General features: G+C 40.5%; 1 protein-coding gene across 16 annotated transcripts in view; it reads left to right on the top strand.

Annotated features, from left to right (window-relative positions):
* The window catches only part of NCOA7 (nuclear receptor coactivator 7), a 162,577-nt gene that overhangs the window by 26,881 nt on the left and 111,203 nt on the right, over positions 1-24,493 (top strand). For 14 of the 16 annotated variants that reach the window (XM_082729918.1, XM_082729901.1, XM_082729915.1 and 11 more), the window contains exon 2: positions 3,140-3,252. In XM_082729918.1, the coding sequence (XP_082586044.1) occupies positions 3,200-3,252 (53 nt within the window). In that variant the 5' untranslated portion in view covers positions 3,140-3,199. Of the gene's footprint in view, positions 1-3,139; positions 3,253-5,551; positions 5,611-17,033; positions 17,149-24,493 lie in introns of those variants that run through there. The other 2 variants (XM_082729904.1, XM_082729909.1) reach the window with 2 other exon arrangements.

The raw sequence follows: 24,493 nt of genomic DNA, 5'->3' as shown, positions 1-24,493 counted from the left end.
CCGTCCTGTGGGAGGGCTCAGTGGCGCCTTCCCCCGACACGCAGCTACATTTGCTCTAACCTACAGACTTTGCTGAGGCATTGGGTGCTGTTGATTCTAGACTGCTTTTTCTCACTCATTTCCAAATATTTCTGATTCCAGAGGTTATTGAAAGGCATCGAAGCATGCACCAAACTGGATTTAAATCATTTCTCCACCACAGCTGGTGCTGTGGAACTAGGGAAATTAGGATCTCTCAACCTCCATTTAGTGGAAATAAGGATACTGAATTTATAGTGTGGTTATAAGGATTAAAAGAGATAACATGTGGCTAATATGTTGAAGTAAATAACTTCTATGTAGGCAGGCATTATGATTGGTTTGCTTTTCTTACCTGGTAGCCAGTCTGTCCTTCTTATCTGAACGTGTCTTGTTCTTTTTCTGTCTGTACCTACACCCAGCGGATCCGTCCTTCCGGAATTTTCTCTCTCTTCTTTTTACCTATTGAAATTCTCACTGCCCTTAAAGACTTACGTCATCACCTTGATCCAAAGTGAACTTTGTGTCTTCTCTATTTGTCTTTGGACAACTCTGAGTTAACCATCTCACATTTTAGTGTTTTGCACACATCTTATTTTCCCTATTGTGTGATAAAGTCTTTCAGAAAGACACATCAGGCACATCAGGGACTTGGAGGTCAAGCCGTCAGTTCAGACTGTGATCCTTTGTTTCCATGGAGGGCTTTGTGCATAGCTGTCATGTTTGCAGGGTGTTACTGTATTTTTGCTTTCTTGCTTGTTTGCTTTTCTTTTCTTTCTTTCTTTTTTTCTGACTTAGCCACAACCATATACTGATAATTTCTAAACTTTTTGCCCTAGCCCTCACCACGCTCTAGTGCTTTAAATGCAATCAAATATCTGATGAGTGTCTCTAGCTGACTATCCCATGGGCACCTTGAAGGCAATGTGTCTAAAACCTGTTCTTTTTTCTGTTTCTAAGCCCTGACCCACACCCGGTTTGCCCCTTCTTGTTGATGGTGTTCTTTCTGTGGTGTCACTGTCTACCCAGCCCCTGTGGCAGAAGCTTGGAGGGCATTCTTCATCTTGCCTTTCTGATGTTGTCCACACTGAATGAGTCACCAGACCTTGACTCATTGGCCTTCTAAGTATTTCTTGAGTGCATCCCCCCTTTTTCTGTGTTGGATACTGCTGCCTAAATGTAGACCCTCCTCTCTGAACTAGTTTTACTGTAGTTTCTTCCTAACAGGTCTATTTCACGCTTACTCAACTCTCTCAAGTCCATCCTTAGTGTGGGTGTATCACAGTCCTTCGTGTAAAACACTTCGGTGATTTCCTTCCATGTACATCAGGGATGAGAAAATTGATCTGATCTCCTGTTGATCAATTCAGTAACATCTGTAGCAAGTGAGGCACTCTTGCTTAGTTAGTGATGTCTGAGGTAGGAGCTGCGAAGGGGCATGTGGCACATAATGCATAGCTAGGATTAAGATCAAGCTCTTTAGTGGGACATAAATGGCCGGCCGTGCCCCTAATCCTGACTGTGTCTTCATCCCCACCCCCACCATTGCCCTGCTTCACATTTAATCCTGGAGCAGCAGAGAAGTGCAATTCTTCTTGTGTTGTTCATGCTAGACCTGCTTCCCCTACCCTTAGTAGGAGATCCATACTCATCCTTGCAATCTTGGTGTGCACGGGGAGTCAAGGGGGTGGGCCGTGCATGAGGCTGAGAGTGCTTGCTTTGGATGCTCCTGGCACCCGTGTCTCCTCCATAGTGGTCAGTATCCCATGCTCTGAAACCCTAAGCATCTCCCTTGTAAGGCAGTAAACTCTGTTAGAGCAAATATCATGGCTTATTTATCTTTGGCCTCTGATACTGGTCACACAGTACCTTCCATGGAATGTGTATTGTGAATTAAATTTTAGTTCTTCGAAGGGGCACTTGGCTGGCTTAGTAGAGCATGTGGCTCTTGACCTTGGTTGGGGTTGGGGACTTGAGCCCCACACTGGGTATAGCAATTGCTTTAAAGTCTTTAAAAAAAGAATAATTCATTGAATTGAATTAGCAAATAGTTTGATTGATGAACGTTCTTTGCTTTTACTTTGATACTCCTCAGAATGAGAGGATAGATTTTAGGGAAGGTTAATGCTTTGCAGAAAATTTAGGTTAGTGAATCAGGTAGAAAGTAGACATTGGAAATTTTTTTTTTTTTAAGATTTTTTAAATTATTTATTTATTTATTTGACAGAGAGAGAGAGAGATCACAAGTAGGCAGAGAGGCAGGCAGAGAGAGAGAGAGAGAGAAGGAAGCAGGCTCCCTGCCGAGCAGAGAGCCCGATGTGGGACTCGATCCCAGGACCCTGAGATCATGACCTGAGCTGAAGGCAGTGGCCCAATCCACTGAGCCACCCAGGCACCCCAACATTGGAAATTTTTGAGCAGGGCTGTGGCATGATGAAAGTGGTATTTAAGGAAGGTTGATCTGGAGACAACCTTTTATTACAGGTTTAAGGTGCTCCTGGGAAGCCTAGGTGAGGGTAGCAGTGTGGGGAGAGGGAGAGGCAGAGAGACAGGCATAAAGCCATTTTGAAGAAGAGTTTCCCGAGGCTTCGTACTTTCATTTCCTCATTTGCTCATGTGGGATGTAGTCACTGGCATGTTCCCGAAAATAAAACGGGACATTGATGTTATTTTTAAAGAAAGAACATTCTTGTAAAATACCTAAGTGATCCATTTTTCATAATTATGTATGAGACCTATACATGATCAATTACCTATAAAGTGATTATGAGTTCATAAATTTTTTTTAAAAATTAACTCTTCTGCATAGGTAGCCTAAAATATTAAAAAATCAGCGATTTTCATTTTTTAGCACATTTTGAAGTAATTGTTAATTGTGAGGAAAATACTTCAGTTTTCTTTTCCAGCTACCTTTTAGTTTAACACTAAACTAGATGGTAGGTTTTAATCCCCCCCACACCGTGAACATTTGCATTTCGTGTATTACTTATGTGACCTCGGTTACAGGTTCAAATTTATCTTCCGTTTGTGGCAGGCCATGTAGTTCCACTCTGCTTTATTCTTCATCTCAGCTATTATAAAGTTCATAATTTACAGTCACTTTGTTGTTTTTTTATTACAGGGTTATGACTCACTGATAAAAAAGAAGGACTTCTCCAAATACTTCGCGTTGTGATTGTGTATGATGGATACCAAGGAAGAGAAGAAGGAACGGAAACAAAGTTATTTTGCGCGGTAAGCGTTGCTTTGCAAAATTACCATCAATATTTAAATGTTTGAGGAGGGACTTTGTCCTCAAGTGTAAGTTGGCAGTCTGTGTTTGGTGAGCGTTTGTAAAGAAAACAGGTGTCCAATAAGAGTTACGTGTACTTTGTTTTCATCTTTTTTCTTGCTTGCAGTAGAGGAAGAACATTCGGTGCTTGTCTTTCTGTATTTGATGGTTATCCCGGGCCGGTCATTACGCACTGAACTGCATGTTGCTTGGGACCCCGCATTTAGCAACCTACATGAAATCTTAGATCCTAAATGCTTCATTCCTACTGCTCTAGTAGCTTACTTGGTTTAGCTATAACTAAAAGTCTATGACCTATTTAAAGCTTATTATCTTGTTGGAAGTCCGTTCCTGAAAAGTAGTTTTGTAGTTAGGTGGAATAGATGAAATTCTGCCATTGGAGTTCATGTCATTACTAATGCTGAACTCATGCAACATACCCGCAGTTCTCAGTTTGTGAATAGATATAATCTGTAGATGATCAGTTACTCTCCACAGATTTAGCCGTATAATGGGCAACTACTCATCACAATAAAGTGCTTGACATGCTAAAACATTTACCATTTTGATAGAATGTTTTCAAACTCAAAGTGAGAACACATAGGCTTAAAATTATCATTATGGTCTCCTATATCGAATCATTTCTTTTTTTTTTTTTTTTTTAAAGATTTTATTTATTTATTTGACACAGAGAGATTATAAGTAGGCAGAGAGGCAGGCAGAGAGAGAGAGGAGGAAGCAGGCTCCCTGCTGAGCAGAGAGCCTGATGCGGGACTCAATCCCAGGATCCAGAGATCATGACCTGAGCCGAAGGCAGCGGCTTAACCCACTGAGCCACCCAGGCGCCCTCGAATCATTTTTTAAGAACTGAATTCAGCCTCACCACATTCCCAGTCTGTGCTTGTTAAAAGATGCAATTATCATATGGTTTCACTCATATATGGAACATAAGCAGTAACACGGGGGACCATAGGGCAAGGGGTTTAAATCTGAAGGGGGAGAAATCAGAGAGGGTGATGGACCATGAGAGACTCTGGACTCTGGGAAATAAACTGAGGATTTCAGAGGGGAGGGGAGTGGGGGGACGGGGCAGGGTGATGGGTATTGAGGAGGGTTCCTGTTGTGACGACCCCTGGGTGTTACGCATAACTGATGAGTCATTGAGCACTACATCAAAATCTAATGATGTACTATGCAGTGGCTAACAGCATAATTAAAAAAAAATCAGTATGTTGTATATATATTATATGTCAGATTTATGTCAATAAAAAACAAGGCTCCACCAAGGGGAAAAAAAAAAAAGACGTTTTTCTTATTTTCCAAATATAAGCCTTTGAAACTGAAAACCAAAAATTTTTGTTGATTTTTTTTTTTAATCCAGAAATAAAGCTAGGTTTTAGATTATTAATAGGAAAAGGAAGGAAATAAACTTTTAAGGAACTACTATGTGTAAAGTTCTTTACTTATTATTTTATTTATCTCACAATAAACCTAACCTCCATTTCTCCCTATTTTACCACTGAGGTAACTAAGACCCAGAAAACATTTGGCCCATTTCATGCAGCATAAAAGTCCATATTCAAATATTGGCGTGCCCCAGTGAGTAATAGTAAACTGTGAGTAAGAGTTTTTGGAAAGCAAGAGTTAAACAACTTATTGTAGTGTGGTGTTCTGCACTATTACGACTACAGAGTAGCAAGATTGGGGAAGAAAGAAATCAGGCATGTAAGGGGCGGAACATTAGACAGAAGGCACTTAGAATAAATAAGGACCATACAGTGATGTTTAGAAACACTTTATTTTGAGATAGTTATAGATCACATGGAGTTGTAAGACATATTACAGAGAGCTACCCCGCACCCTTCATCCAGTTTCCCACAATGGAAGCCCCTTACGTAACTGTCCTGTAATATGGCCACTAAGAAGTTGACATGGATACAATCCACTGACCTTACTCAGATTGCACCAGGGTTACAAGCATTCATTTGTGTATTTGTGTGTATCTAGTTCTGTGTAATCACATCACATGTACAGAGTTGTGTGACCATATCAAGATGGAGATACAGATCAGACAGGTCTCTTGGGCTACCCTCCTATAGTGGCATTCATTTCCTTCCCTCTGCTTGCCACCCCCGACAGCCACGAATCTGTTCTAGTCTCTGTAATGTGTCATTACAGAAATATTACAGACATGGAATCCTATGACATGTAACTTTTTGAGATGAGATTTTTTTCACTTAGTGCAGTTCCTTTGTGTTTTAGACCACTCAGACTGCTGTAACAAAACACCATAGACCCGGCGGCTGATAAACAACAGAAATGTATTTCTCAGAGTTCTGGAGGTTGCAAGTCCAAGGCCATTGTGCCATGCATGTTCTGTGCTGAGAGGCTGCTTCCTGGGTCATCTAAGGCTGTCTTCTCCCTCTAATCTCACATGGCAGAAGGGGCAAGGAGCTTTCTCATACCTCTTTTATAAGGGCACTTATCTCATCCATGAAGACCCCACCCTCATGACTTACTCACACCCAAAGGCTCCACCTCCCCAAACCATCACATTTGGTATTAGGTTTGAGCATGTGAATTTTGAGGGTTCACAACATTCAGATCATAGCACTTGAGATCTGTTCAAGATGTCACATGTATCAACAGTTTGTTCCTATTTATTGCTGAGTAGTATTCCATGGTGTGCCTATATCACAATTTTCAAGTATTTGCCTATTGAAGGACATTTGGGTTATATCCAATTTAGAGCTATTACAGATCAAGCCACTAGGATCATTTGGGTGCAAGTTAATTTTTCTTGGATAAATGCTCAGGAGTGGAATTGCTGGGTCAGATGGTAAGGGCATGTTTAATTTTGCAAGAAAGTGCCATCACCTTTTCCAGAGTGGCTGTACCACTTGATATGCATGCCTTCCTATTAGCATTGCATAAATGACCCAGTTTCTCCATATCCTCATTAGCATTTGGTATTATTACTCTTATTTTTAGTCATTCTGATAAATGTATAGTTTAATTTATATTTCTTTAATGACCAGAGAGGCTGAACATCTTTTCATGTGTTTATTAGTTGCCTGTCTAGCTGCAGAGCAGTGCCTTTTCACGTCTTACCTATTTTCTTATGTTGAGTTTTTTGAGTTCTTCATGCACTCTAGATACTAGTCCTTTGATGGAGGGTTTGTAGCTCTTTTCTCCCAGTCTGTAGCTTTTGTTTTCCTCCTCTTAGCAGCAGCTGTTGCAAGAGCACAAGTTTTTACTTTTGATACGGTTCAGTTTATTACTGTTTCCTTTTATGGATTATGCTTTTGGCTTTAACTCTACTGCTTTACCCAGCTGTAGGTCCTAAAGATTCGCTTTTTTTTTTCTTCTACAGGTTTTATAATACTGTGTTTTATACTTGTCAGTCATCTGTTTTGAAATAATTTTTATATGAGATAGAAGTTTCGGTCAACATGTTTTCTTTCGTTTCTGCTTATAGATGCCCTAGATAGTGATTTGGAAAGCTTCAGTGCCTTCTCACCTTGAATGCACACTGATTCCAACAGGAAGGGTGACGGGTGGTTCAAAACCTACTCAAAGTTAATCCCTCTAGTTACTAAGATGTAGAATAAGGGGAACCTCTTCAACAGTGAATGAAAGAGGAAACTGTTCTGGAAGAACAGCACCATTTTTTTTTTCAGCTCAGAAATGCAAAATTTAATTGTCATGCTTGCCTTGACCTCTTGCGACAAGTATTCTAACAATGAAAAGGAAAACATCCAAAAATTCAGTATGACCTTACAAGCATAAGGATAACAGACCAAGAACTAACATCAGTGATGCTGTTCCAACAGCATGCTAACAGGATTAGTTATAGGAACTGAGAGATGGAGAGAGAGAACAGACAAATCTGTATTTTAGTTGTTACCGTGCATTGGTGGTCAAAAATGGTCAAGCTATTAAAAGCAAAAGGGAAACCAGAAAACCCTCCAGTATCAGAAAAGAGGCAACCAATGCTAATACTCTTTTCAAATGCTTTCTCACTAAATGGTGGAATTACCATAATATGGAATTACCAACCGGACCTACTTGAAAGTCAGTTTCTCACAACACAGGGCTGATTTCCCTGGAGCAGTGTGCTTAAGGGCAGTCCAAGCAAGATTGCCTCAGCAGAATGTCGAGTCAGACCAAGGGTAAGGCTGAGCTGATGAAATCACATCACCTTACGTAAATCTCTACTGGTCTGCAGAGGAGATCAAAAGATTTGTCCTTATTTCTACCTGTTGCCATAATATGTATCTGAAACCCCAAAAACTGCTTTTAAACTCGGTTCCCCCTCTCTTCATCCTTTTTTCCTTCCATGTCATTAAATAGCCTCTATTTCTTCCGTGTACTTTTTTTTACCATGTGGTTTCGTGAACATTGTATGCTTCACATGTTTGGTAAATAATCCTTTATCTACCTCCTTTGCTGAGGTGGTTCTCCCTCTCTCCGAATTTAACACTGAAGCAAAGTTAAATTCAAAAGAGCCCATTTTAATAATTTTGGGGTTGAAATTAGCTATTTGAGGATCACCCAGTACTTCCTTTCTTATAATTTATCTTGAAATATGCTGATGTAACTATAAATGGAAGGGTGAATTAGCTTTACTACTAGTTAGATTTATTTTGCATAAGTGCTTAAGAGTTTTTGAGATCTCCTGGCCTGGCTCACCTTGTTTTCAGGATCTTTGGTGGTGTTTTATAGCAGTTGTCTGTTCCAGATTGAATGATTCATGAGACCTTTCCCCGTGCTCTTGCAAAGAATTTGTGTATACAGAATAAGTGTATTATATATGTGGATTAATTCCTTGATAGTTGACAGGTCTTGCAACTAAATGAAAAACTGAGTTATTAAAGCAGATTGTACTCCCTGTGTTGTTCTCTACAGTGCTCATTATTCATTATGGCCCCTGCTCCCCCTCCTTCCCCTTATAGTTAGAATGCATTTTTTTTTTTCAGTAGTGCCAAACACTATTTCTTCCACACTTTGACATTATATGGCTTTTGCAGAATTTAGAACCCATTTGGTGTTTTTTTTTTCTTTTGTGCAGGTCTCTTTATGTTCTTTGTGTGTTTGAACATTTTTTAAAAAACAGAGCATTCAGGATTGAGGGTTAATGTAGGATATCAAAAATATATTTTCAGTGAACCTAAAGTGGTGTTTTGTGGGAGATTGACTTTTCCCCTCTGCTGAGGTCTGATGGGGCCTGTACATAGACACTGAGTGGTAGAGGCTCAGCAGTAGACTCTGTTTGGTTTGTATGGGTCCCTCTGGCTGCTGCTTCCTGGTTATCTGGAAGAGCCGACCCGCTGCTACCCCCTGCTTTCTTCTTCCCCATGCCACTGCTGAGGAATAGCCTGCAGCACGGAGGGGGTGATGCTCTTCTCTCTGCCTCACCCTCTCACCCCAGACTCTGAAGGTTGCAAACTGTAGAACACGTCTTGGCTCCGATCCTCACTCCTCTGACACCCCCCATTCCATCCCCAGCCTCCTCCCCGGTAGTTCTTCATCCTTGAACCTCTGACCTGCCAGCAGAGCTCCTTGTGTTTGAAAAGCACTCCCCGTGTATGACCTTGGCCAAGTTTTCCAAATTTCACCCTGGATTTCTTGTTGTTAAGTGTGGCTAATAATAGCCTATTAACAACATGGCTTTGAAGAAGGACGCCTCCCAGCCTGAGCCAAGGTGATGAAGTCCAAATTGGACACAGCATGGAGGACCCGAGTTGACCTGGTCTGGACCCTTACACACACTATTTGAGGTTTGGCCCCTTCTTCAGGGAGGGGGACCTGGAGGCTGATACTTGAACCCACTGATTAGCCTTTTTATTAAATATATAGAGTCAGTTGTGGGGTTCTCCCATTCAAACAAAACCAAACCATGGTGCCGTGAGGACGAAGGTAACATATCCAGAGTGCTTGGCACAGTGAGTGCTCAGCCACCTGTGACCTTGGCTTCTGTGCTTACCTGCACCTTCATCTTCACCTAAAAATCTTCATCTTGGTACCCTACTCCCATTCCATGAGCTGCTCCTGTGGTTCAGATCAGGGAGGCAAGAGTGATCTCAGCAGTCCAGAGAGGAATCAGTAGTTTCCCAAAGATACATTGTTAGAGCACAGCTAGGCTCTGGAATAGCATAAAGTGGAACTACATAGTCCAAAGGGCTTTGAGACTTCTAAGGCATGCTTCTATTTTGTAATAGGAGCCTAGGCCCATGGGGTAAAATTGTCAATGACCTGATGCCCCACACCAGGCCACTTTATGTATAGTAACTGGTCATCAGAGCCTCACCACCAGGGTTTGGCACATTCTCACGTCTTGGGTGTGCAAGCCGGGGACACCCGACTCCTCAGCCCTTAAGAGTGGCTGGTCACTTTTAGCCAGGAGTAGCATCTTATCCCGAGTAGAGTGTATTGCCCTCTTCTGTGTGTGCTTTCCTGTGAAAAGGTTTGAGAGATCTGGGCCACCTTACCTTCATACCAAGCATCTGATCTATAAAAATTTTCATACCCAAATACGATTAGATTGTTACGGAAGTTAGACTTCCAGAGTTGGAGTTGGAGTTGGAGAAACTTGAGTGCGTTGGAGAAACTTGAGTGAGATGAGACAGCAGGCGGGGGACGCAGGATCAGAGCCCAGCTCTGTCCTCATGCAACCACAGCTTATGCTCTGCAGCGCAGCCCGTGGCAGTGGGGCAACTTGATGGCAGAAGGGGGCCTGTAGAGCACAGGCTAATTCACTTCATCGTGAATTCAGGTGCAGAAGTGCATCCCAAGTTCTAAGTGACTTCTTAAAAAGCTCACTTGTTTATAGCTTGTGGGGACATCCCATACTACGTTTTGTCAAGTTTAATGTCAGAGTATTGACCAACTAAGGCAGTAGGAAACATGTAGTCTGTGTAGCCCACCTACCTAAGTCAGGATTACGTTACAGAGACCCTTGTTACTCGCTAGGATTGCCTCTTATCTAAAAGAGTAGTTGCCTATAATAGAAATGCATGCAGAAATACGTTTGGTCAGAAAACCCCAAAATGCCTTTTTGGGCAAGCACAGAGTCCCAGATGCCGTGGCAGGTATCAACTGGACGGGTCCAGCTGGTTGATCTGCAGCGTTGCTGAGGATAAGGGAGGGCCCCCTCTCTCCAGCCTCACAGAGCTGTCTCTGAACCCTCGGGAAAAGCTGCACTTTGTGGTGTGCCTGTGCTAAGAATGAACATACCACATGGGTGGAGTGGTGGGCTGTGAACTCTTGCCCTTCCTTTAATTAACAGTCTGTAGACTGTTTTTTCCTGCTGGTCAAGGACTATTAGAGAAGAACTTTAGCATGTCCAAGATTTGAGGAGAAACTTTATTGTTACGAGTGGCTGGATTCAGATATTCGGTCATAATACAGGTTTTCATTGAGCTGATACATGAAAAGCATACAGAATGGGTTTAAGCGCTTGGTAAATGTTATAATGCTACACTGTCTTAATATTTGGTGAATATTTTATTCTCTCAGTCTTGTGATTCTAATAAAAGTTAATAATAGCATTTGTTGGCCCTTGACAAAGTGCCTCCACGCGCATTCTCTCCCTATATCCTCACAGTGATCGCCTGAGTAGATAAAAATGCAGATGACGCATCTGTATAGTTCAGGAGGTTAAATAACTTGCCTCACATCACTTACCCTTTACATGGACGAGCGGAGTCCTGAATCCCAGTCTGCTTTGTCCGTGTCTCTGATTATTTTTCTTGATTCATATTATCTTGGTTTCAGTTGAATTTAGGAATTAATTTTTACTTGAGAAAGGGAGTAGAACATGTTATTGGCATCATAATGTAAGTAGGAAAAATTGTACATGGCTTTGGAAGGAGAATGTTTTAGTTGGTTTTACTGGAAAGCATATTTGATTTCAATTTCTAGAACCATCCAAGAAGACTGTCATTGCCATTAGTGCCTGCTATGATCCATAGCATGGCCCAGGAGCACTTCCGTGTATGATCTTCATAGCTCTTGTTCATGGGTTTGCACTGAGTCTCCCCCAAAATGGGCCATCTGGAGGGGTGGGATTCTCCAGTAGGTCAGTGCTCATTTCATGTGCCTCCTTAAATAAATAGCAGTTGGCATGTGGCAAGTGTTAAATATTTTTTTTTTTTTTTTACTGACTAAAAGACTGTATTTAAAACGGCTTCTTTAGTGTAGGATCTAAATAGTTTAAGTCTCAATTTTTTAAAAGATTTTATTTATTTATTTGAAAGAGAGAAAGAGTGAGCGAGAGAGAACATGAGCCGCGGCGAGAGAGAGAGAGAGAGAGAGAGAGAGAGAGAAGCAGGCTCCCCCGCCAAGCCGGGAGCCGGATGCGAGCTTAATCCCAGGACCCTGTGATCATAACCTGGGCCAAAGGCAGACGCTTCAATGACTGAGCCACCCAGGCACCCCAAGGCTTAATTTATATCACCACAAATTTTTTAATACTCAGCAGTTTTATTACTCTTAAAAAATCGAGAATATTTTAAAACCATTTCCTTTAAAAAGTTGCTTGTGCCTTATTTGAAAATATTACTAATTGCTGATTAAACTCTTGAACGAGCTGTAATGTCATTTAAGGCTTATGCTTCATATTTTTTTTATTGAGTTCAGATCAAGCAGCACTTAAGAGAGCATTTTAAATACTGCCTGGCACTCATTAATGAGGAAAATGTCCATGGTCAAGTTGGAGCTGCTGATGTTTTTAAGAAATCATTAACTTTTTTCTACAGATTTTTTAAAAGGTTTATAAACATTTAGACATTTACAGATAGACTCATGCTTTGTTTTTAAAAAACACGCAGGGTTACTTGATTTAATTCCGTGTAGTGTACTGCTTTTCAGTCTGTAGGTTACAACCCATTGGAGCTTCATGAAATCAATTTAGTGGATAAGAACCAGCATTTCTTCTAATGGGATGGAACAGAATAGATTAGTCTGGACTAAAGCTAAACTGAATAGAAGAGATGGGAATGCATTGTAGGTAGGCAGAATAAATAGTATTTCACAAAAATTTTGTTTTAAATGTATATAAGTATGTATATCTTGAGTTACAGTTTAAAATTATTTTTTATTGTGAGCCATGATCAAAAGAACTCCTTATTCCTTGGTGGTTCGTATACTGGGAGTGAGGTTATTTTCTTCACTGAACAACAAATTTCTTTGAAAATTGTTCATCTAATACCTGTTAACCAATTCTTCAAAGACAGCTGTACATAAAGTACCTGTTATATAAATATGTTTTCTCCCAGTACAGTATAATGGCTTCCTATAAAACTGATTTCAAGGATCAGTGACAAGCAAATGTCCTTCTGCTTGAAATCTCAGGCTGATCTAGATTGTCCTAGATCTTGGAGTGAGACCTGATGAAACTGTAACCTTACAAAACCACCAAATGGAACTATTTTGATCATGAAGCTTGGGGAACTTGTGTATGGTCTGCCTGTAGGACTCTCCTCTGTAGATCTACTTAATGGCTCTGGGGCCTAGGGTATATTTTCTCCAAAATGAGAATAATAACAGTACCTACCGTAAGATATTGTTGGAGGATTGACTGAATTAAAATAAATATATAAATCTCTAGAGTAAGTGCCAATGAAAAATTAGCACTAATGGATTTTAATATAAAAGCATGCTGCCTAAATGAGGAATACAGGAATAATTGAGAAAAAGTCAGAATAAATACATAGGCATACATTTGGTGTATATTTTCAGGGAGTTTTTTATGTCCCTTGAAACTTGTCCATAAGCATGCTGACCACAGTCATTTAGTGATCCTTCAGTGAAGACCCAAGACTGTAGACATAGATAAGACTAAAGCACTCGAAAAGTAAATGATAGAAGCTGTCTCCCTCCTTTTTTAATGTTGTTGCTGACAGTTGTGGAAGACTTCCATTGAACTGACTTTTGAGTTTTTCTGAAACTTGGCACTGTCTCAGCTGGAAAGAGTTCGGCACATGCCTTTGAAAACTTTTACTTATTGCTGGTACAGTGACTCTTCAGTGTGAGAAAATGGAGTTCAGAACCAGAAAAACACTTTGTGCTCACAGCTCTGGAACTTCCTAGCTCATGCTGGGACTCCAGGTATTGGTGATTTTAGTAGAAAGTTTTCTTTTTCTCTGAAACTCTTTCCTGAAAATTCTATCAGTCATCACCCCTTCTACCCTCATAAGTTAAATGCTAATTGCGTATCTTCCCACACATCTTCCCAGATTAGTCTTCCTGAGACAAGGTTCAGATATGTCACTTCTGCTTCCCAGATTCTTCTCTCAAATTTGAGGTTCTACACAATATGGCTCATTCCTACCTTTCTGTCTTTATGTCCTACTTGGATTTTTCTTTATATGTCTTCTGCTTTATTTGTATGATGAACTTTGCCATCACTGTCCTCTTCCTGTATACAGTGATGGCAAACCCATCTCTAACTGTCATACTGTCTCTTTGACACCTTTCCTATTTCACTTAATTCTTAACCGCTCCCCCAAACACACAACTCTATGTGCCCTTCCCTGCCACTGGACTCAGAGGTCATTGCTAAGGCCTCATTTTGCCTCCTCTTGGGGCCCTTAACACATTCTGTCTTTGGATGTCCCCATAATGCTTCTCTGCCCTATTTTTTGTTATTTATTGTTGGTTCTTTTTCATTTTTATATTCTGCACAAGGTCTAACTTTATGCTCTGCATCTAACGGTAATTCAGTGTGAATGATAGCATTTGTTGAATATTTGCTGTGTAACAGACACATTTGTGTACTTATGTAATCTCATAATTACTCCCTGAGGTAGGTCCTGTTATCATCCTGATTACAGATAAAGATGCTAAACTTTGTTATAGGTATTGTGGAATTTGCCCAAAGTCACATAACTTCAAAGTGGCAGATCCAGGACTCAACCCAGGTGTGCCAGACCCCCTAGCCCATGCCTGTAATCATTATGCCAGTTTTTCAGTAAACTATGTTAAATGGAATCTCATGGAACTTTATCAGTTACCCAGGCAAGTATAAGTGAGACTCGCTGATCTAGATCATTAAATGTGTTAAAGTACTAAACAGGTATTTGCTGATTTTCAGTGCAAAATTGTTCTTAGGAGCTTTGGAACAAATTAGGAGTCTCTAGTCATTCAAGGAAACTTTGAAAGTCTTCACATACCAACAAAAATGTCACCAATCTCCTGACCTTTCTCTCTATTTTTGGGGATGTGGCAAGAAGTGCCCTCTTAATTTCCTCTTTAGACTCAAAGTTGGAGGCCCTAACAAGCTGAAATTCTCCTTGCTTGGGCATTTCTGTTGTAAAGATGCTTGGTACTTGAGCCATGGGTCATGTGTTCTTGTGTTTTTACTTCCCTTTTCCTTCATTTGCCATTTCTTTTTTTTTTTTTTTAATTTTTTATTTTTAATTAACATATAATGTATTATTAGCCCCAGGGGTACAGCTCTGTGAATCACCAGGTTTACACACTTCACAGCACTCACCACAGCACATACCCTCCCAGTGTCCATAACCCAACCACCCTCTCCCTATCATGTACCATTTCAAGTAAAGTTTGCATAAACAACATGGTTAATTCCCCATTTTTTTCTGGACTCATTTTGTGGTGTAAATACCAGTGAAGGCACAACAGCTCTGCCTACTTTTTCTAGCTTTTTTCTTCTCACGTGTAAATGAAGTTGGTGGTGAAAAGGATAACGTGCCAAGTTTAAGGGGACTAAGTGAGAAACATTGTAGTCCATGATTTGCAGTGTGATTCAGCACCAAATAAGGCAGACTGTTGTGTCACTACCATAGAGCATGAACCCAGGTCTCGTGGGGTAAGAAGACACGATGAGTTAGTTGGATCTGGGAAACCCTGAGTCCCTTTCCCAGAGCAAGAAAGAATTAGCTTCTGCTGAGGCAGAGACTGGTGGACAGCAAAAAGGAGGTCTTTTCTCAGTAGTTCTGTTACTAGAGCCAGCTTCCCATGAAGAAGAATCAGAGATGACTGTGAGGTGAAGCTCTCCTATTCTAAAGTGAGAAATGTAACTTGACAGTCATGAGACATGAATTGTGTAGGTGTGAGCATAGCATATGAAGTAGACATAGAACCACCAAAGAACAAGAATATGGATTACATCTATATTTTAAAATGGTTTTATTAGTGTATTTAAGGAATACTTGACAACCTAGATGACCAAAACACAATCATGTGAACTTAGGGAAGAGTTAAATCAGAGGGCAGCATGCTTCAAATATTCTTTTCTATACTTAAAAAAAAAAAAGAAAAGAAAAGCCAAAAAACAAAACCATATTATATTTCTGAATCACTCTACAGCATTTAAAATACGGTTTGCACATACATTTTCAAGAACACATCTGTTGTACAAAGCAGAATAGATGCAAAGTTGATGCATTCCCATCCTGAATAGGTGGCGTGATTTAAATCAAATTACCGTCAAGGATGATTTGAGCCAAGTCGTTAATCATTTTATTCATTTCTCCTGTGTCTGTGAGACCATGTTTGTGTTGATTATCACAACCGCATTTTGTGTTCTTCACAGTTTAGAGCCAGTAGAGGCTTGGGTTTAGAAGTTGTATAATACATAATTTAAAGCAGATGAATTTTGATATTTCAGATTAATTTTGTTAGCACAGCAGAAAGCTGAATGGTAATTTGGTTATTGCAGTTTCATAATGTAATTGAAGCAGATGCTGGTGAGGTCACTGGGGACTGAGTCATCTCCATTTCAGTAGCTCCATCATTTTGTTTTTAAAGTGTGTTGGGGGGTTCTTTTTGCTAAATGGACTACTTTTACTACATAATGAGAGAAATTTAATTTTTCTAACTGTAGCTCGAACATATAATCAGGATTTCAGGTTATTTTTCTTTTATAAGAGTAAATAGATTTAAAGTGCAAAAACATTTAACAGTTTTTCTTTTATAAGAACATATGGATTTTTTAAAAAGAGAAGTTAATTATAAATACATATCTAATCTTTAAGTGCAGTTTGTACTGTCTTAACAGATCAATGAAAACTTAAAATTATAAAATTAATTGAGTTATGAACCTAATATAAATAATCTTGACTTTCTTCCTGTTTATTTTTATCCACAGGGAAACCTTTTTCTAAGTTTGAGTATATGACCATATTGGTTTTTATATTATCTGGTGCAAGTAGATACTTACGACATCTCTCAGTTCTTTGACTTACTCAAATGTAAGACTTTGAGTCATATGATGTTTATCCTTGGATTTAAAATAGATTTTTGTGTTACGGGGAGAAACTTGAACATTGCTTATATCTCTGAAAGACCTTATGTGCTTGCATCTGTTAAGCCTAGTGGGTGCAACAGTGAACACAATAAACATGGGTCTTGTTCTTACAGAGATTATTTTTCACAAAAACATTAAATAAGGAAATAAAAATGCGTATGTCATTAGAAATTGCAGGGTTTGCTATGAGGGAAAATAACAGGATGTTATGAAAGAACTGTAAGGGCAGTATCTACTTCAGATAGGAATGATATTCAAGGAAGACCTTTAGAGAATAATGATATGTAAGCTGATCTTGGCATTGGGCAAGATTTGCCATATGATCTGTGTGTTTAGGAGAAGGGCTGGGGAAAAAGGAAAGGAGGAGTCTGTTCTAAGTAGAGGAAACACTTAGATTCCAAGACCTTAAGGGGGGAGGCGGGGAGGCGTGGCAGATTTCTGGGTCTGCGGGAAAGCCAGTAGGGCTGGAACAGAGTGCTTTAGGGAGGATAGCACAAGAACGGTGGAGACGAGTGCTGGTGACAAGTCACGGAGGTGTTTGTTGGCCACGTTTGGGAATTTGGATTAAGCAACCAGGGGAATGGAGGTACCATTAAATGAAATGGGAAAACTAGAAAAATAAGAATTTTGAGCGGTTTTTTTCAAGAATTGAAGTTTGGACATGTTAATTTTGAGATGCTTATTAGCCATTTCAGTAGAACTGCTAACTGTGACTTGGGTATATGTGCCTAGAGTGAAAGCAGAGTGGTCTAGGCTGAGGGAGAAGTTGAGGAGTTGTTGGCCCCAGCAAGCAGGGGAGTGGATGAGACCATATAGGGAGAGAATATAACGGGAAAAGAGAACAAAACTTAGGGTTGGGGAACCTTGATAACTCCAGCATTTAGTGGTCTAGTAGGAAGAAATCCAGAAGAGATGGTATCACAGCAGCCAAGAGAAAAGAGCAAGCATTTCAAGAAAGAGAGAACGATCAGAGATTTTGGAAGCAGTGAGAGGTAAATTAAAATGAGGACTGAAGAGTATATATTAGGTTTGGCCACTTGAAGGTCACTGATGATTGAATAAAAGTTTCAGTGCCGAATTGGGAGAAGACAGTGTAATGCAAATGGGAAGTCAGGGAATGGGCGCAGAGCTCCAGGCTCAAGTTCTTCTGGGAACTTGGCTAGGAAGGGAAGCCAAAAATTACGGCCATGGTGGGAGGGAAATGTGGAAGTCAAGGAAAGATAAGTTTATAAGGATGGAGGAGGAAGAGAAGTAAAGCATGTTAGTTGGTTAGTGGGGATGGTCCATCAGAGTTGGGGGGTGGGGTCTCTGGAGAGGCCAGCTTGGTGACTGACCCCTATGTAAAGTCATGAGGACATTAACAAAGCAATAAAGCAGGAGATGAGCCACACCAGATTTCCTATACCCTGTCCAATAGAACACGCTCTATAGGCTATATTTATAGCCTATACTTATATTATATTTATTATATATAATAAATATATAATATTTGTATATATAGGCTATATTTATAGCCTATATATTTATAGCCTATAACACGCTATAAAGTTTTACTTGTGTGTATTGACAGTTCTACCCTCTTTTTTGCTGATTGCTCACTGTGTGCCAGGAGGCTTACAGATAAGACCTTATTTAATCCTTAGAACAATCCATGAGGTAGATGGTGGTATTTTCCTCATTTTGACCGGCAAGAGAGCAGGCTCAGAGCAGTTCCGTAACTCCCCAAGAGACAGACTAGTAAGTAACAAGTCAGGATTTCTTCCTTCTGTGTTCAGCTCTTGGGCCTTTATTAACTACAACTTCCATACTACCTTCCAAGTATAGTATAAAAATAAGTAGAATCAAGTCTATTCCATATTAGACATTTGCAGTTGTAATATATTCATTTAGAACTTTATAGAAATTTTGTCATAATTTTTTTTTTTTTGTTAGCAATTACTAATGTGTCCTCCTTGTAATATATGTCCAAAGGTAGCTGGAGAATTCCTCCTAAGTGTTTAAGACTTTTTCCTTACTGGTATGAATCTTAAAAATAAATTGTAAGTGACTGGGTTTTAAACTGTTGGCGTTTTAACATAACTTTTTGTTATAGGTGAGCATTAGTCATTCATGCGTACTTTAAATGAAGAATGCCGATCTTAATGCTGGGGGTAGGAGCTCGATGTACAGTACGTTTGAGGAGCACAGCTCCCATTCTGTGGTAGCCTGTCGTAGTATCCTCTGCTGGTTACAGAAGGCAGGCCATTAGCAAATGTTCCTGCATTTGTAGGTAAACATCGTACAGTGGAATGGTCATGCTTGCACAGCTCTTGTAACAGCTGTTCAATTTCTGTTCCTGCAGTTGGGATTCTAATGAGTGTCTCGAAGACCTTTGTTTCACGCACTCACAGTGACTTCATTTTGTAGGCACATCACATGAGGGACTTCCGTCCCTCTCTAGCAATAGGTGTGGGATATAGATGTATACCAAGTAATGAGGTAATTCATTAAGGCCCTAAGAAGTGACTGATAAATTAGAAAGAAAAGATAGCATTTTCTTTAGTAAGCATCAAATTCATGTTAACTTGACATTTCATTTTTATTCTTCCACTCATCATTTTAATACGGGCACCATGTCTAAGTTCAGAAGCATAAAATCTTTTAGGAGTAGGGCTGAGGCCATCGGGGCCAAGAGGTCAAGGACAGAATCTCTGCTACATCTGACAAATAGGCCTTTTTCAACCTGGATTTGAGCTTTTCCACCTATAGGGGCATAGTAGGGGTTACCCCCCAGCCCCGCACATAGGCTATTCATTTGTTTCTTGAAAAGCTCTTGTTAGTAGAAAGTTGTTCTTAAGTTTTTAGTTAAAATTACTTTTTTTTCAACTTATCCTACTTATATTCTCAGTTACTGAGGATCCAGGCAGAATACATCAAGTCTCACTTTCATATATTATCATTGTATGTATTTGAAGGCAATGTCATGTTCTTCCTGAACCTTCTCTTTTCCATGCTGAATATTCCAGGTTTCTAAATCTTCGCATCTGGGGCTCCTGGGTGGTTCAGTCAGTTAAGCATCTGCCTTCGGCTCAGGTCATAATCCCAGAATCCTGGAATCCAGCCCCACTTTGGGCTTCCTGCTCAGTGGGGAGCCTGTTTCTCCTCCCACTCCTACTGCTTGTGTTCCCTCTCTCACTGTCAAATAAATAAAATCTTTATAAAAATAAAAAGTAAATCCATCTAAGACAGTTTTCAGATTCTTCACTACCTCAGTGTGGTCTGATTACTGCATTTATATTGTTATCCTTTTGTTTTCATTAATATAGTATTATACTTTATTTGTTTGTTGATAACAGTTGTATTCACATTGGGGGGAAAATAGGGGTTTTCCTTATGGGAATTGGACTTTTAATTTTATCTTGTTTGTTTTCTATCCCTTAATCTAATTTTCCAGAAATTTTGAAACCTGATTTCTTACATCAAACATGGTTGCTGTCCTTCCTCACTTGGGTCGGATAAACAACCTGAGCAGCTTGTCTTCTCTGTCCTTATCCAGGTAGTTGATTAAAATGCTCAGTTGGAGAGCTGTACCCATCCTGGCATGTTGGTACCATCAGAGGATTAAATAATTTTCTTTAAGACTTTCAACTTGCTGTAAATCATCTTGCTCTGAGTTCAGTTAACCAAATTCTCTAGCCCAGCTGTTTCCATCTTACTTTTTTTTTTTAAAGATTTTATTTATTTATTTGACAGAGAGAGATCACAAGTAGATGGAGAGAGAGGCAAGCAGAGAGAGAGAGAGAGAGAGGGAAGCAGGCTCCCTGCTGAGCAGAGAGCCCGATGCGGGACTCGATCCCAGGACCCTGAGATCATGACCTGAGCCAAAAGCAGCGACTTAACCCACTGAGCCACCCAGGCGCCCTCCATCTTACTTTTTAAGAAGATAATGTCAGACATTCTGAAGGGCCTTACTGAAATCTTGATATACTGTCCCTTGCAATATGCCCATTGATAGGCGAAATCTAGCAGTACTATTAAAAAAGACAATTATGTTAGTTCGTTTTCCATCATTTTCTTTTCTTTTTTTTTTTTTTTAAGATTTTATTTATTTATTTGACAGAGAGAAATCACAAGTAGACAGAGAGGCAGGCAGAGAGAGAGAGAGAGGGAAGCAGGCTCCCTGCTGAGCAGAGAGCCCGATGCGGGACTGGATCCCAGGCCCCATGCCCCTCCATCATTTTCTTATACCCATGGTGTTTCCTAGCAATCAGTAAGTTCTCTTCAAGTAATCACAGCTGATTGGTCTAATATCTGTCATTTTATTTTTGGGGGAGTCATTATCAAGCTGCTCAGTGTGCCATTTCTAGAATCTGATTTTCTTTTTCTTTTGAAAACCAGATTTTTGGGGCGCCTGGGTGGCTCAGTGGGTTAAGCCGGTGCCTTCGGCTCAGGTCATGATCTCAGGGTCCTGGGATCGAGTCCCGCATGGGGTTCTCTGCTCAGCAGGGAGCCTGCTTCCCTCTCTCTCTCTCTCTCTGCCTGCCTCTCTGCCTCCTTGTGACCTCTGCCTGTGAAATAAATAAATAAAATCTTTAAAAAAAAGAAAACCAGATTTTTAAAAAAAGATTTTATTTATTTATTTGACACACAGAGAGAGATCACAAGTAGGCAGGCAGAGAGAGAAGGGGAAGCAGCTTGATCCCAGGACCCCAGGTCACAATCTGAGCCAAAGGCAGAGGCTTAACCCACTGAGTCACCCAGGTGCCCCAAGTTTTTTTGTTTTGTTTTGTTTTGTTTTTTTAATTCCAGTCTTTCTCTTCAGAGATTACTGGTAATGGGTTCCACAACTCAGGGAGTTGTTTCATACAGGGCTAGAGACTTTGTCCTGGATCTCATTTCCTTAGCTGTGATGCTTCGTCCTCTAGTTTTTTCCCTTAGTCTGTTTGAGAGAGCTGCCATGCTGGAGTGGACTAGATGCACGTTCTCTTTCTTAGGCGTTAACTTCACCCGGTGTGCCTTGGGCAGTGGCCCTGTTGCTTCTTTTTTTTTTTTTTTTTTTTAAAGATTTTATTTATTTATTTGTAAGAGAGAGAGAGAGTGAGAGCGAGCACAGGCAGACAGAGTGGAAGGCAGAGTCAGAGGAAGAAGCAGGCTCCCTGCGGAGCAAGTAGCCCAATGTGGGACTCGACCCCAGGACGCTGGGATCATGACCTGAGCCGAAGGCAGCTGCTTAACCAACTGAGCCACCCAGGCGTCCCGCCCTGTTGCTTCTTGAAGCCTCATTCTCTCAACATCCCGAAAATTTCCTTGTGACTTTTCCCTTTGCGTTGATTACAACCATCTGTTCATCCTGAGTTTCCAATTTCCACTGTTCCTCTAGGTTTCTGTCATTTGCTTTTGTCTGAGCTTCATTTTGTTCCTTTCTGCCATTCTTTGTACATGCCTGCTGAAAACTCGAGTTCATCAGGATACATTTGGTTCTCGAGATGCTTTCTGCTTTGCCTCTTCAACAGGCTCATTTGGGACGGTGTTGACAGAATTTGTTTTGAAGAACCTCATCTTTCTTGAGCCATGTTCCTTTTAAGCTCTGGCCATGAGATTATATTCATTTGTCCTTTCCCTTAGCAAACATTCATTGGCTCACTCCTGTGGAATCTTTTTTTTTTTTTAAGATTGTATTTATTTATTTGACAGAGACACAGCGAGAGAGGGAACATAAGCAGGGGAGTGGGAAGGGGAGAAGCAGGCTTCCCATTGAGCAGGGAGCCCGACATGGGGCTCAATCCCAGGACGCTGGAATCATGACCTGAGTGGAAGGCAGACACTTCATGACTGAGCCTCTCAGGCACCCCATTCTTGTGGAATCTAAAAAACAAAAGAAAGGAATAAACAGACAAAATCAGACCTATAAATGCAGAGAACAAACTGATGGCTGCCAGAGGGGAGGAGAGTAGAAGGTGGAACAAAAGGGGTGGAAGGGAGAGGGAGATACGGACTTCCAGTTAAGGAATGAACAAGTCGTAAGAATAAAAGGCACAGCATGGGGAATATAGCCAGTTGATACTGGAATAGCGTTGTGTAGTGGTAGGTGGTAGCTACACCTGCGGTGAGCAGAGCACAACATACAGAGAAGCTGAGTTACTATGTTGTACCCCCTGAAACTATTGTAACATTGTGTGTTAACTGGAAAAAATAAAAAATAAAAAAATAAAATAAATAAATAAATACTTGTAGGAATGTACGGTCTGGTATAATAACAGGATGCTTAAAAAAGAGGCAACAATGGGCTAAGTACCCAATAAGGGGACTGCCAAGTGCTAAGAATATGGGGCAGAGGAAGTGACTATCCAAAAGAGCCTGGGCATCATCATAAGAAAGGTGATGCTGTGGAGAAAGTGAAGGAAGGACATTTCACACGGGCGGCGGGGGGATGTGTGTAATGCATGAAATTCATGGGATTTACATGTGACTAGGACACTGAGATGGAGTCCTTATATTCGTTAAGAGAAGCCTATCATTTGGGTCAGTTTTTTCTCATTATCTGCTGTATATTTCCATGTCTTCTTTTGACTCACAGTCATAATCTTCCATTGGAAGGTAAACATTGTTGAAGACCCAAACCTCTAAGATTCCTACCTAGGACTTCAGTCATCAGAGAGTCCGTTCATGTCTCTTCTGTTGGGGACCAATCCCTTGACCATGTGTCTGGACCAATTACTCTTTCTTGACTGATGGTTTTGATCATTCTTAGGCTGTTCTCTGCCACTTTTTTAAATTAATGTGCTAAACCTAATTCTACCAGGGTGAATTTGGGTTGCCTTTATTCCCTCTGACAAGGAGCCACCAGATACCTTCCTCTTTTCTTTTAATTATTAAAGGGATCAGGGAAATAATTACCAACTTAGTTTTCTTACTTTGCAGGCAAGAAAGCACACATCCGTTCATTGTTTATGCTACCTAAGGATTAAAGTTTGCACCCAGGATAGGAGGCACGAGTCTACAAGCCCACAGATAATTGGCTTTAAGCAGTTCCATTTTTCACTGGTCAGTAAAGAGCCTTCATTTATGGCCCATGAGGGTCTAGCACACCAAAGATGCTCAAAGTTTTCAATTTCTTAAAAAAATCAGCTTTGGCTGGTAGCCTACTCAAAATTCACAACTGATTTATAGTGAAACTCAGCACCAAGTTTACTTCTGGGGAAGTGCTGCTGGGAGTGGGAAGTTCTCGGATAGGACTGGTGAGGAATTGCTGTGATCTCTCAGGTGCCCTTGGTGTTTCCTGAGGCCACTGGTGGCTCTCCTATCCATGGCACTGATGCTACCTCCTTGGCATGCTGTCCGAGGCTTCCTTCTCCCTGCCACATGTTCTGGCCGCCAGAATTCTTTTACTGGTTTCAGTTTCTCTCTGGAGCTTCAGACTAATTTTCTTTCTTGTATTTATGATAAATTATTTTCCAATTTCTGGAAATGCTGTTTAAGGAAATATTTATGTTTTTCAAAATAAAAGTTTTTGTGTTCCGTAGAGTGAAACTATTGGCTCTGGAAATCTGGTGATTTCTTAATATGGGGTCACAATTCTATCTATCTATCTATCTATCTATTTATTTATTTATTTATCTATTTATTTATTTATTTATTTATTTATTTATTTATTTGACAGAGAGAGATCACAAATAGGCAGAGAGGCAGGCAGAGAGAGAGAGGAGGAAGCAGACTCCCTGCTGAGCAGAGAGCCCGATGTGGGACTCGATCCCAGGACCCTGAGATCATGACCTGAGCCGAAGGCAGCAGCTTAACCCACTGAGCCACCCAGGTGCCCTGGGGTCACAATTTTAAGTGATTCTCATAGTTTAACTGCATTGAAGGGGAAAAAAGAAATTCAGGGAAAAAAAATCAGAAACCAGGAAAGACAATGTGCCTATAGTGAAGGCCATATACAGACACAGAAAACA

The sequence above is a fragment of the Mustela nivalis genome (assembly GCF_964662115.1).
Source record: "Mustela nivalis genome assembly, chromosome: 5".
NCBI lineage: Eukaryota > Metazoa > Chordata > Mammalia > Carnivora > Mustelidae > Mustela > Mustela nivalis.
The sequence above is the reverse complement of the archived record's forward strand: the minus strand, read 5'-3'. Positions and strand labels throughout refer to the sequence as shown.